Source organism: Malus sylvestris, chromosome 2 (genome assembly GCF_916048215.2).
Source record: "Malus sylvestris chromosome 2, drMalSylv7.2, whole genome shotgun sequence".
NCBI classification, from domain to species: domain Eukaryota; kingdom Viridiplantae; phylum Streptophyta; class Magnoliopsida; order Rosales; family Rosaceae; genus Malus; species Malus sylvestris.
Window position 1 is genome coordinate 9,417,960 of NC_062261.1, and position 13,991 is coordinate 9,431,950.

At 38.8% G+C, this 13,991-nt stretch overlaps 2 protein-coding genes across 6 annotated transcripts; one reads left to right on the forward strand and one right to left on the reverse strand.

Moving 5' to 3' along the window:
- Positions 1 to 3,360: 3,360 nt before the first annotated feature.
- Positions 3,361 to 5,474, forward strand: LOC126591085 (uncharacterized protein At2g29880-like). 4 transcript variants are annotated; one of them, XM_050256661.1, is made up of 3 exons: positions 3,361 to 3,528; positions 4,394 to 4,750; positions 4,828 to 5,474. In XM_050256661.1, the coding sequence occupies exons 1-3, from the start codon at positions 3,526 to 3,528 to the stop codon at positions 5,368 to 5,370; spliced, it is 903 nt and encodes a 300-aa protein (XP_050112618.1). In that variant the 5' UTR covers positions 3,361 to 3,525; the 3' UTR covers positions 5,371 to 5,474. The 4 variants fall into 4 exon arrangements, with proteins under 4 accessions (XP_050112618.1, XP_050112631.1, XP_050112610.1 ...); XM_050256674.1 differs by having other exon boundaries at positions 3,371 to 3,528; positions 4,511 to 4,750; XM_050256653.1 differs by lacking the exon at positions 3,361 to 3,528 and adding an exon at positions 3,578 to 4,080.
- Positions 5,475 to 5,553: 79 nt separating this feature from the next.
- On the reverse strand, positions 5,554 to 9,663 carry LOC126591022 (protein ALTERED PHOSPHATE STARVATION RESPONSE 1-like). Of its 2 annotated transcripts, none has more exons than XM_050256552.1 (5): positions 9,412 to 9,663; positions 8,483 to 9,237; positions 7,816 to 8,033; positions 7,125 to 7,348; positions 5,554 to 6,717 (listed from the first exon to the last, which is right to left on the reverse strand). In XM_050256552.1, exons 2-5 carry the CDS (start codon positions 9,210 to 9,212, stop codon positions 5,937 to 5,939), a joined length of 1,953 nt encoding a protein of 650 aa, XP_050112509.1. In that variant the 5' UTR covers positions 9,213 to 9,237; positions 9,412 to 9,663; the 3' UTR covers positions 5,554 to 5,936. The 2 variants fall into 2 exon arrangements, with proteins under 2 accessions (XP_050112509.1, XP_050112515.1); XM_050256558.1 differs by having other exon boundaries at positions 8,483 to 9,240.
- Between the last annotated feature and the right edge of the window lie 4,328 nt (positions 9,664 to 13,991).

Here is a 13,991-nt window from a genome sequence, read left to right on the forward strand (position 1 = left end):
GCATCGAGAACAACTAGCTATCCAAAATTCATAAATTTTAACTATTACCCACGCACTGCCATGTTCAGTGGTTTGCGGTGATCGGAAACCCACTTTTTTTTACTAACTCCAAATTCTACCAAAATTTACAGGAAGATAGAGCTTAACAAGAGGAACAAGTTTTATACCTGCCACAAAGTTCACAAGTGGACGGAAAGGGTGCCTAAAGCTTCCCAACATTGATTCGCCGCCTACAGTGGTCAAATGGGGTTAAGTCTGGTCGGGATTTGCTCATGGGATGACGGGCTACAAGATCCAAGTGGTGGCATTGGCTATTGCTTTGCCAATTCATCAGAAAAATGAAAAGGGTGGCTGAAGCATTGTTGGTTTACGTCGAATTTTGTGACCTTGCACCGCCATATATTGTGGTTAATGGGGTTGGTTCTTGGGTGGGTGAGAGCTTTAATTTGGTGGTGGTGGCGTTGAAAAATTCCACCGGAGTTGGTTGGAATCGGCATCGGAAAGTCATAGGTTGCAGTGGGTCACTTAGGTTGGGTTTCTGGGCTTTTGGGCACAATTTTCGAAAATGGAAACCTCCAAGAATCTGAGTATTCATTTGTGGAAGCCTACTACTTATGTAATAACCCGTCCTGAATAATTTTACGGATTTTTATCAGAAGGGTATTTTGGTAATTTCATTGGGATTGGGCTAGATATTTTGAATGTGTTGCTTTTGGTATTAATTGGTGAGCCACGCGGGCCCACCATTTGGCTTTTGTCCCCCGGCCTAAGCACTTCATCCTCTCTCTTCCCTCCTCCCCATGATAACTCTTGGACCATTATCTTTCCTCCTCTCACCTCTCTTCCTCAACTTACTCTCACTTCTATCCCTTCTTCCTTGGCAAGCACCGAGATGGTGCCATAGGAAGACCACCACAACCTCGGCGAAACCCTTAACTCACGGCCACCTCCAACATGGGTGAGCTTCAAAAACACTCTAAACCTTTCCCACTTGTCCTCATATTTCATTTCTGATCATATTTGTGTGTTTTGGACGTCCAAACTATGAAGAACCACCTCGGAAATCTTTTCCCAAATTTCGGAGAGAACCCGTAGGTTTCAGACCATTTTTTGGCCAACTTTGGCCACCACACGTCTTGAAATTGGTACGAATTTCTTCCTTGTTCCTTGGGCTTCATTTTGGTATATCGCATGACCTAGTTTGGTTATGTTTTGGGGTTGAATGAAGCTTTGAAAGCTCTGGCCTTCTTCTTCTTCGAAATAGCCAACCTGACCAGAAAACGGGTCAAACCAAATCCAACAACACTAGACTGGCCCACCGAAATCCAAAAAGAGTTATATATACCTTCGGGCGATACTGATACCACTACTAAGCACACTATATATGAATTATGTTTTAGGAAGATTTATGGCATGCTAGGGTTTTTCGGAAAACCTATTACATATTATGCTATTGAGTTTTCATAAACTTTGGGGGTTAGTACGTTGATGAATAACTGTTAGTACTACTTATATATCAACTTGGTCCACTCATGTTTTGTTTTGCGCCCCCTCAAGACTTAAGAATTGAGGCGTACAATCCCGGCGTCAAGGCACTTCCGCATCGGCACCTTCGAGTCATCTCGATGTTGGAGCCATCCCTTTGTTCATTCAATTTAATATTATTTCTTTTTTAGTGCCTCAAATTAGTTGTATACTCTGAACACGTTCCACACTTGCATATTCATTATAATTAAATTTACAAGTTTTATTTATGTCGGTTAATTATTTTTAGTTCTCATGCATCCTAATATGGCTTCGTCATCTTCGGGTGTCGGCCATCACGTGCCTACCCTGGTGTTTGGAGAATATCAGGGTTGGGTGTGTCAATTTATGATAAGGTCTAAATAACCAACATATCCTTCACTTTAAACGTTTCTAACTTCTTCACTTTAACTCGGAATTAAGATCCGTTTACTCCTACGAGCTTGTGGGTTCAAGCTCTATCTAAACAACTCACGAGTTGACCTAAAATGTCGAATAAAATTGAAAATAACTAAAGTACCCCACTTCACTTTTCTCAAAACCGGAAAATTAACGAATTAACTTTAATTAAATCTTCAAAATACGTTTAAAAAGAAATAAAATACTAATTTTGGGGACGAGATATCACATGAAATCTCAACCTTTGATTTGCACAGATCGTGCTTAGCTTTGACAAGTGTCCCTTGTCCTTGACTGGCCATAAACATGCAACTTCCTTTTTAAAACCCTAATTGTCTTTCATTGGCTCCTTGGCTAGAATATTTGCATTTCATAAAAGAGTGTCTTTAGCTTAGAGTTACCTCTTGTGTTCTTGTTAGAAGCCCTAGCTGCAAAACTAGTTTCATACATTAATTCCCAAATCATTGTATAAGAGGGTTGCATCCTACCTCCTGCATCACAAATGTTCGCAAAAAACGAAAATCTTTAGAAGAAGACCAATTGTTTCCTCAATTAGTCAATCCATGATAATCATTGAAGAGCTATGTGCCCCAAACAAAACCCAATCAACCAAATTGATACATTTCTACGAACCACAAAAATCGAATCCAAAAGAATGAACATTGCCCACAAAAATTCAAATCAAACCTGACAAACACACATTGAATCAAAATCAAATCTATTTTTCAATGTATCTGAAGCACAGAGCAGAACACTGCATGTTATTATATAATTAGAAACACTTGAAAAGAAAAAAATACTTTTAATTGCATAACAACATGTAATATTCCGCTCCATATTCCAAACACACTAAAAAATCTTTCCTTAATTTCGTATATAAAGCAACGTTGCATTCAAAATTTTGAATCTGTAACATGATGACCCTCATCATTCTGTCAATTACTTTTCAACCCAACAAATTACCAAAATTTTAATTATACACAAACTTTAGTGAAGTTTACAGTTTACTCCTCATTTACCCTCATATACAAATCGATCAAAATGGATTATAATCGGAAAAGAAACAAAATTAACCCAAGTCAGAGAAGTATTTATCTATGGATCCGATTATAAATTTGTAATAATAAAAACTAAACCCTAAGAACATTTTTTTAAGAACAAATGATGTTATTTATACTAAAAGAGAAGCCTCACAATGGCTAGCAATGATGTGGTTCAAACTTATCTTTGGCGAGAATCGAATCTAAAACCTTTCACTTATAAGTGAAAAGAAATACCACTAGATCGTAGTACTAAATGGCAAACCCTAAAAATATTAAGACCTCAATAACTAATGATCAGATGATATTTTACAACACATATTTTATTTAGCGTTGTAAGTATGATTAAAAGTTTATAACCGTTCTTTTTCATATTTATTTCAACTACTGCCGACCTAGTAAAATGACTCTTCTGTACTGAACATACGACCACAAAGCTTTTAGATTTTTTTTTGGACTGAGAGAGAGAGAGAGAGTGCCTTGTTTGGGAGCGCGAAATTCTTCCGCCGGAAAAACGCGGAATCATATATATAGCAGCAGTCTTTTCCTCAACGTAGAGTTAATGGTATATCTCTCTCTCTCTCTCTCTCTCTCTCTCTCTCTATATATATATATATATATATTTTTTTTTTTTTAATCTTACTTCCTCTTGTTTTAACAGTTGCAATTTGTTTTTTTGGGTGGAATTATGATTTTTTTTCTCTTCATTTTTAATGGAAATTGTATCGGAGAAACTAATTAAATTAGTGCACAAACCAATTATAATTTGTGTATAATTAAAACTGGTGATTATTCACCTTGTTTGTGACTGATAGAATTTGAATTCGGATTGTTATCCCATTTGGGTGTGCATTTTGATGTATGAAATTGTAGTGAAAGTTATGAGTTTACTTTTTCAATTCAAGTGAACTTGTAAGAAGAAATGGTTGGTAGCCTTATACCAGTACTCTACTACACTGTCTAGTACTTTGATGGTTGTATCGCGACGTAGGAATACCGGAATCTCTGCAACTGAGTGTTGTTAATCAGTTCCTGAAAAGCTCCGTTTTTCGTCATCAAGATGTTGGCTCATTAAATTAAGTAACATCTTGGGGCTCCAATGTCAGTCAGCTTTCATGTAAGGAGTTATTTCATGAAGATGAACAACATTTCTTGCATTCTTGTCTGTGCAAAGTTGACACAAATTTAGGGTAATATTCTTTGAGATGGGTCCGAACGAATGTTGATGTGATTTATTTCAATTCGGTTGGACTTGATATGTGATTTCTTTGAATTCGTTGCTGCTCTCTAGTCTGTAAGTGACTGTTGGACATCGTATTTTGAGGCGTTTTGGACATTCAGAACATATATTGCTCGTTGTAGATGGCGAGCGAGGGTACTTTGGCTTGTAATGTTCTACGCGTATAAGTTTGTTTCTTTTGTGGGTTTAGATGGCGAACTGCTCTGCTCGGTCAAGGGGGAAAACGCCGCAGCATCAGGAACACCAGTTGAGGGCTAAATGGACAATGCATCTTACTAAGATACTGGTGAACTTAATGGTGGATCAGGTACACAAGGGGAATAAACAAAATGGTCCTTTGGGAAGGAAAGCATGGAAGTATGTATGCGATGAATTTCATAAGAGAACGGGTCTGAAATGGGACAAGGAGCAACTGAAGAACCGATGCGCTGTTCTGAGGAGGATGCATGTTACAGTCAAGTCGCTTCTTGATCGAAATGACTTCAGTTGGGATGAATCCACCGGGGATATTGCAGCCAGCAATGCAGTGTGGGCTGAATACGTCAGGGTATGTTCGTTTAATATCTGTTGCTTGTAAACAACATTTCGAAACCTACCTGATGTGGATGAATCTTGTTTGAGCAGGAACATCCTGATGCTGAGACTCTAAAAACCGGTGGCTGCCCAATTTACAAAGAGCTATGCACTATGTTTTCAGAACCGCCAACGAACGGGAAACATGACCATCCAGCTGAACACGAGGGTGGGGATCCAAATTCACGTCCATCGGAGCCCCTGTCCTTGAACCAAGAAGAGTCCTCATCAGATTCTGAGGAAGGAGATGATGCTGTCAATGGTCAGGAAACAATTCAACCTACCACGCCTAGCACTACCGCCATCCGCAAAAGAGGACGCAAGAGCATTGATGATGCTATTGCGGGTGCTTTATTGGAGATGGCGGCTGCATCAAGGCTGAGGACGGCTGCTGCACAGCAACGTGATGCTAGATATACCATAGCCACTTGTATCGAGGAATTGGATAAAATGCAAGGTGTCGATGAACACGTCTATTTCGCTGCTCTCGATCTGTTCAACAAACCAGTTGCAAGGGAGATGTTCTTGTCTCTCAAGGGCGAAAAACGCTTGATTTGGTTGCGTAACAAGTGTTCAGCAGCTCCTGCTCCCTAGATTGATAACTTCATGTAATTTTGACGTTATCTAATCTGTATTATGTGACTCTTGGCTTGTGTACATCCAATTCCGGCATCCTGGTTTTACCCTATTTTGTCGAAGTTCCGTTTTGTCCGAACTCCGAACCTGAAATCTTCGTGGTTCATAACAGTTGACATAAAAATTCAAACTACAAACAGGTAAACAGACCAAAAACACACCTTCATTAAGAATAATTAAGTTAAACTATAAACAGTCACCCTGAAAGAAGGAAAAGGAAACTATCAAGCCAAACAAGGGAAAAGTTAAAACATTCCGAACGCCTTACCCGCAACAAAACAGAACAAAGATGTGAAAAGTTGAAAACTAACTAGAATCCTCGCTCTATTGCATTCCGAGTACTCAATCTCTTCCGTATCCATTCTTTTCCTAAACTGTCAAGTTTATCTTCGAAACGGGGATCCTGTCACTGCTAGGATGTGCATCTATCTATACATGAAAACTGATCTTAATGAAAGCATGCGCAATATACAGAAAAAACTGATTACCGTGTTTCCAATCTTCCTGAATTTGAACTTTTTCCCTCAAGGTAGTAACATCTTAACATCAAGCTCCTGATTAGCACTTTTCGCTTGGTTGTATAGTTGCTCGAAAGCCTGCATACACACACTTGAAAACCCAACCATCGCCTCAAAAACATGTGGAAACCCCATCTGCAAGTTACTTATTGTCACGGTCCTTGTCACATTCACTAACTTTTCATGCTTGCTTTTCTCCTCCTCCGCTTTTGCTCTCAGGACCTCTATTTTTGCTCGCTTCTCAGCAACTGGGTTCTTTTTAGTATTGCCGGAGGAATCAGGCATCGAGTATGGCCCATACTTGGACTCGAGCGATCTAAGCACAGTTGCTTTCTTCTCAAGCTCTTTAAATGTACATTCTGACTTCCGTTTTTGCTTGTATTCTTCTGCTTGTTGGACTACAATAGCATGAACTACAGTTAAAAAGCTTTTGATTCCTTCAGATGCTACTTTGTCTGGAATCCGGTCAATCGCATGATGCCATTCTTCGCAAAGCGTGTAAATTCTTGATTCTTGACTTGTCTTTGCTATTGGATGTCTCCGAAACTGAAAAAGGCTAAGACGGAGCCATCCTGTGAGAGACTGGATATAGTCACGCTGAGCCTTGACCAGGCTGCAAAATGATAAATGCCATTGCTGGACTTGAAGCTCGAGCTCGAGTGCTGCTTGCCGGTGAATCTCAGATGTGGGTTCGGTAGATGGTATGGTGTTGAGGTATTTGAGCTGCTGAACAATATGCTTTTGGACCTGGTGGCACTCATACATGCTTCTCCACATGCACATCAATCTGTAAAGCAAATATATTCCATCAACAGTAAAAATTGCTTCTTTTGGGAAGTTGTATGATCGTATGAGGACAAGAACCGTAATGTCTGCAACAATAGCTACTCAACAAAAGTTTACACGGATCTTTAAAAATCAGTAAATCTTTTGAAAGAAAAGCAAACAAGGGACACAAAAACAACAAATAAAAAGCAGTCAAAAGAAAATAGCCATATATTCAATATCTTTTCACTATTCATTCAAAAAAGATATTTAATGAAAAAAGAAGTAACAGAAAAGAAAATATTCGACAAAAAAAGAAAGAAAAGAAAATAAGATACAGTATTTTTTTTATATTTTGGTTCTAACTTCTAAGTAAGATAGGAATGAAAAGAAATTGCACGGTACCAATTCGAAGAGTGAAAGACTAACCCTTTGACAAGCTCAAAGAGTTGAGGGTAGAGCTCAGTCTCACGAAGGTTGATGATTTCAGCAGACGTTGTCTCAATGGTCTGTGAAGAAACCATCATTTGCGACTCCAACTTTTCCACCTCTTTCTTCATCTTCTCCGTCTTCACATAGTCTCCCCTCTTCATCTCTAGCTTCTTCAGTGCTGCCACCCTCTTCTCATGCTCTACCTTTAGTGTCTCTGCATCCTAAAACCACACCAGAAAAACATATGCAAACCGAATTATAAAACTCATGGATGTGCACAAATTCATCGAATAACTTCAAATTCCAAAACATTCGTACGTTATGCTTGGGCCCAAAGAAAGACTTCCATTCAACGGTGATGACTTTGTGGCGGTATCACATGTCAGTGCATAATCTCATTGAAAAACATTAAAACCCCCAAAGTTCAAAAGTTATTTTTGGGATATGATGCTAGAGATACCAATTTTTGGATACCAACTGATGTGACAATTTCTTAATTTTGTGAATAGATAAGGTCCACCGACAGCGTACACATAAAACTAATGAAACACCGCTACATACATTGGTATCCAAAGTTGTTTTAATAAGTTGGCGTTACTCTGGGACACTAAAGTAAGAAGGTTAAAATGTTTTGATGGACAAAAGCTCAACCAGGAGCCCACAAAATACATGGTAACCAAAAGTTTACCTTGACCTCCTGGTATAATTTTTTTTCCCAAGCGTAAAGCCTCTCCACAGTAGAACAATGGCTACTATTCGCCACACCTTCATCTCCAACCCCACTACCTACTTGATTAAGCACCATCTCATCACAACCCATTTTTCCAAATCCTCCAAACTTTTGACTTGAACTTCCCCATGTCCACAGTGACGGACTCAGATTACACCCATGATCATAAACTTTACCTGCCAAAAAAATCCATCTATCACATCAAAACACACAACGAGTAAAGGGAACTGTTCCTGACGCTCCAAAAAGTCGCCCTTCACTTGTTGTTAATGAACACAATTTGGAGAAATTGCACTTCGAGCGGTGCATGATGACTATTTTGTAGTGATGGTTTCAAATTACACTCGTAATTATAAACACAACGAAAAAATTGAGAAATTGTTATTAACACTCCAAAAGGTCGTCGTCCGGTCATTATTTATACAAACATGATGGAGCAAAATGCATTTCGAGTAGTGCACGATGACTATTTTCGAGTGCAAAAACAGTTCTCAAAAGTAAATGTTCTCTTTCCTCTCATTTTTTCCCCTCAATTCCTCATCAATCAAGCAAACAAACATGGTTAAAAAAAGTAAAAATATCAAAACTTTATCCGCTGAACAACAGTAAAAATAAAAACTTTTACCTCCTTTGGTCTGAGAAGAAGAGAATCTGGGAACTTCCAAGAGCAAAGAGAGCATTCCGCCGGCATCAGTAGCCTTGAGAAAATACTCATCCAGCTCTTTTATAATCTCAACCAGATCCTTGGCATTTCTCGACACCACCATCGCCAGCTCACTTGTCGTCGTCCCGCTCTCTTTCGAAAATCCGCTCACCACCGACGGCGGTTCCGCCGTGCTCGCCGCAGTGACGGTGACCACCGCCTCCGAAGCGGTAGTCGTAGCTTCCCACTCTTCTTCCGTCACTGGCCTTGAAGAGGAAGCCACAAATGGGTCCCAGAAATCCCAAGTGGACGAAGGTGGCGGTGGCGGCGGAGGTGCGCGAGCTGTTGAGGGTGTGGTGGAAGTCGTCCACGAATCGGAGCTTGAGCTGAGTGGAGGTGGTGGCGGTGGCGGTTGTGGGGTTGGCGGGGTTTGCAGCGGCGGCGGCTGTGACTGGTAGTTGTTGTGGTGGTGGTGATTGTAGTTGTGGTGGTGGTTGTAGTTGTTGAGGTGGTGGTGGTGATGATGAAGGGTAGTTTCAGCATTCGAAAACTGAAGCAGAGCAGAGCCCGTGCTACGGAGAGAGCGGAGGTACATGGTGTGAGCAGCCGACCAAGCTTGCCGTGCTTTCACCAGCTGCTTCATGTACCGCTTTCTCGATTTGCATCTCGACACCATTTCTTCCCGTTCTACCCTCGAATAGCAGCATCCCATTTTTGGTCCTGATCAGCTCGATTTGCTGCTAAAGAAAAGCACAGAAAAAAAGAACAAAAATTCAGAAGAAGAAGAGGGGCTTTTTGGGAACAGAAATAACATGGGTTCTTTTGGCTGCTTATGAAGCTTGCTACGTCTCCATCAATGGAGGCTGTAAAAACTCAAAAATGCTTCTTTCCCCCGCACATTTTGAACTTACCTCAAAAAATTACAGTGTTTTAGCAGCTACAAATTGACTTCTTCTTGTCGGGTCTTCTGGGTTGGAAAAATAACATTGACAAACTTTGATTTGAATTTTGATCTCAACCCTGGAGCTTTTGATCTCTCTGTGCGTGCGTCTCTCTCTCTCTCTCTCTCTCCTCTGTGTGTATTGTTTCTCTCTCTAGAGAGTAGAGAGATGGTGGAGTTTGGGAGTTATCTTGATGTGGTGGAGGAACAAATGACGGACACTGAGGCTTTGGGCAGAGTGCCAGTGCGTGCATTGTTTATATTTGAATTTAGTGACAAAATTGCCCTCACCATTTGTCTGGATTTACACTGGTTTGTCATTGTCAATCTCTGGAACTGAAACAGTCAGCATCCAAAGGTTTGAGTTTATGAGTATTGTACTTTACAAAAGCTTATTTTGTTGGAAAAATAACAAAAATGTTTTAAAAGTTTAAGTTTTAACAAAAATGATAAAATAAATGGTAAATTAAATAGTATCAAGATTAATTTTTAAATATAAAATTATAATTTTTAGTTAAAATGAACAGTACCGAAAACTTTTCGTTAAAATTTATTATTTTATTTACCTTTTGTTACTTTTACCAGTGTTGGGGTTGCGATGGTAACAATAATACTCACCGATACTTCTCGTGGCAAAATAAATTCAAAGGTTGTGAATTATTTCTCATTTACAAAAATAATTTCTGCATATTCATGTCTCATCTGCCATAAAGAATTTTTGGATTCTAGACCAAACAAATGAGGTGGTCCGGATGACGGACATAAGACTTTCTTCTGTGTTGACCGACTAGTCTACTCATGTCTCATCTACTGTGCTTCTTTTCGATTTTTAAAAGGATAGAACTTCGCTGCTGAAAATCAGCAGCACTCCTTGCTGAGAGAATCAGCAGCACTTCTTGCTGATCACCAATCACAATTGAACATTTGTTCAAGCTGTGATTAAAAAATCAATAACTTGAACACATGCCCAACCATAATTGGTTATCACTTAAAGATGCTGCTGATTCGTCAGCAACCAAGTCCCATTCTTTTTTAAATTATTGGGCCATATTAATGAGATTTTCTACCCATTTCAAGGGTGTGAATCATGTGTTGTCCTTTGGAGATTTACACATAAACATAAAGTTGAATTCCTTTTTCTTTTCTTTCTAATTTTGGGAAGAGATCATTTCCGGAGCTCTCCCACCAAGTCCACGAAATCTAGTGATTCGGGGTCACTGAATTTTGATCTAACTACTAAAAGTAGGAGGTCCCTTTAAAAGTTATAATAACTTTAGCCGTTGCATTAAATTTCAAAAGCCCGGATCATTGAGTTTGGTGGACTTGGTAGGAGAGATCCGGAGAGGATCTCTTCCCTCTATTTTTGGTCACTAGATTTTGAGAACACGCTGACAGATTTGGGCACGAGGCCCTGAATTTCAACATTTGAATTCTTTTGCATATTTGATGATTTGAGTCATCAACAAGGACAAGGATTGTCTGCCCTCCACTTCCGGTGCTCTTCCCATGCCCTCTTGTTTATGTGGTCACGGTTGAGCCACGTCAACATTTTATATTACTATTCATTTTTGTCTTATTATATCTATAAAAAAACAATATAAAATGTTGACGTGGCTTAACCGTGACCACATAAAACAGGTGGGCACGAAGAGGGCACCGGAAGTGGAGGACAGACAATCCTTGTTGCATTAACAATGTGGTGTGTAAACTGTTGTATTTTCATGATTTATATGAACAAAATGGTATACACGTCATGTAATCTAAAGTTTTTCTTCTCTCTTTAATTGAGAAATTTTTGTGCGGATAGCTAGATCTCGTGACTCGTGATCTAGCTATTCGTACAAAAATTTCACTCACTCACAAAACACTTCACATAATATTTTAATCTCACTCACTTACTCTCCGTTTTGATCTCTTGTGCTTGGTGACTTTATACGAATGTCTAAGCTGAAGAAGTGTTTTTTTTTATTTCAGTCATAATATATCTTATCACATGATGAGTGACAGAGAGACAATAACAACCTCATTGATGAGAAATTTTTAATTATGACGAAAACATAAATGATATACCACGTGTTTTAATATGAGTAGTGAGAAATTTTATTTTTTAAGTTATTAATTTTTTAGCACATATTACCCACTATTTGTATAGTGACACGTGATATACCATCCTATGTATTGATCACATTGAAAAATCTCTCATCTTTGACGGCTCAGTCAAACTAATCAAATCATGTAGTCACATTGTGCGATTTTTCCTTAATGCAACCGGGTTTGAATACATAACTTTTTCTCACCGTCTGATTTGATCAAGCGACTGACATTGAGTGATTTGGTGGCGCACTATTTTGATACAAACGAGGAAGTTCTATGTACAAAAATGGCGTCGGTTCTGTTAATAGTAATACTCAACCACATTGAAACACGTGTCCGAGTATGACCTTTTCAGGAGGCAGATTCTCTGCCCTCTCATTTCTCGTGTTTTGTGATCATGATTAAGCCACGTCAACATTATATATATATATATATATATATATTTTTTTTTTTTTATAAAGATAATAAGATAAAAATAAATAATAATATAAAATGTTGATGTGGCTTAACCATGACTACACAGGAGGAGGGACGGCACGGAAAGTGGGTGGGTAGAGAATCTGCCTCCGCTGGCTCATAACTTGTAAATCCGTTGCTGCCCATCGTGACTGTTGTGCCACCCAGATGCCATGGAATCGCTGGAAGAGATCCCCTGAATTCGGTAGCGTTCACGTATGACGACCCTCTCGCCCTTGTCCGCCCCATCGGAGCTCACAAACCGTGGTCGAGTCGTAATTCAGGAGAAGTTGCAGTTTCGAACTTTGACGGTGACTGAGAAGTCGAGGGTGGGTTGGAGGGACGCATTGACTCGGACGTGGCTGAGTTTGAGTCGGGCGAGTTGGAGGGTGGGGTCGGAGAGGAAGAGGAAGGCGAATTGGTGAAACGTAAAATAAGAGAAAATAACAAATCAAATAGATTAATAGTTTTTAACCGATCAAAAGTAAATAAATTAGTAGTAATCAAGAGGACAACAATATTCTTGCCAAAATAAAGAACTACACTTAAATTATTATTCCAATGGCATATGATTTAAACAACGGTTTTGTTTGATACGGAGATCAGATGGGTATCGAACTTTGGAGTTGAGTTTTGGATTCTATCTCTTTGTTTCTTTTTGGGAACACAGAACCGACTGCCACATAGAGAGAGTTAGGTTAGATTAATAGAAAATATAAATAACAGTTTAATAAGTGTGCATGAACAATAATGCATTGATCAAAGTACATTTTCGCTTCTTAAAATTAATTTCGATTGCTTGTTTGAAGTGATAAGCAATATACTATCGTATGAGTGGAGACGTTATATTCGAGCATAATCAAAACATATCTTCTCAAGACTTTTTGAAGGTTTTCTAAGGATTTTTTTGATGTAATGCATAAAAGGTATATCCGAACAATACTTGGTAAGATACATCGAGAGCACTCGTCGATAATTATTGACATGTGCACAAATAATTTGGTTGATTACAACAAACTCACCAAGTGTTTGATGAAATTCTGCAGCGAAAAAACTAAAAATAATTTGCTCTCTTCTCGCATTGTTCTTATTAAAAAACTTAAATCTTTAATACGATATCCTCATTGTTTAAATCCTGAATCTTTCACCATATATATATATATGGGTAAATTACATAGTAGCCCTTCATGTTTGAGGTCTATTGCAATCTTATACAACATCTTTAAAATATTTCACTTTCATACCTCAAGTACTATTTTATTTCAATTTCATACAACCGTTAGATTTTCCATCCATAGATCTGTTAAATGCTAACGTGGCTGCCACATATATGACACGTGGTTGCCAAATGTTTGCCACGTGGCAAATAAAATAATTTTTTAATTAAAAAAAAAAAAACATATCTGCCACTTTTTTTTTTCTCTCTTTCTTCTTCTTCTGGGTTCGGACCCTTTTTTTTTTTTTCCTTCTTCTTCTTCTTCCTCCTCCTCCTCCTCCTCTTTCTTCTTCTCTTCTTCTTCTTCCTCCTTCTTCTTCTGGGTTCCGTCCCTTTTTTTTTTTTTTTCTCTTTCTTCTTCTTCTTCTCTTTCTCTTTCTTCTTCTTCTGGGTTCGGACCCCTTTTTTTTTTTTTTTTTCTTCTTCTTCTTCTCCCTCCTCATTCTCTTTCTTCTTCTCTTCTTCTTCTTCCTCTTTCTTCTTATGGGTTCGGTCCCTTTCTTTTTTTTTTTTTTCTTCTTCTTCTTCTTCTTTTTCCTCCTCCTCCTCCTCCTCCTCTTTCTTCTTCTTCCTCCTTCTTCTAAGTTCGGACCCCTTTCTTTTTTTTTTCTTTTTTTTCTTCTTCTTCTTTCTCCTCCCTCCTCTTTCTTCTTCTCTTCTTCTTCTTCCTCCTTCTTCTGGGTTCGGTCCCTTTCCTTTTTTTTTCTTTTCCTTTTCTTCTTCTTCCTCATCCTCCTCCTCTTTCTTCTTCTCTTCTTCTTCTTCCTCCTTTTTCTGGGTTCGGT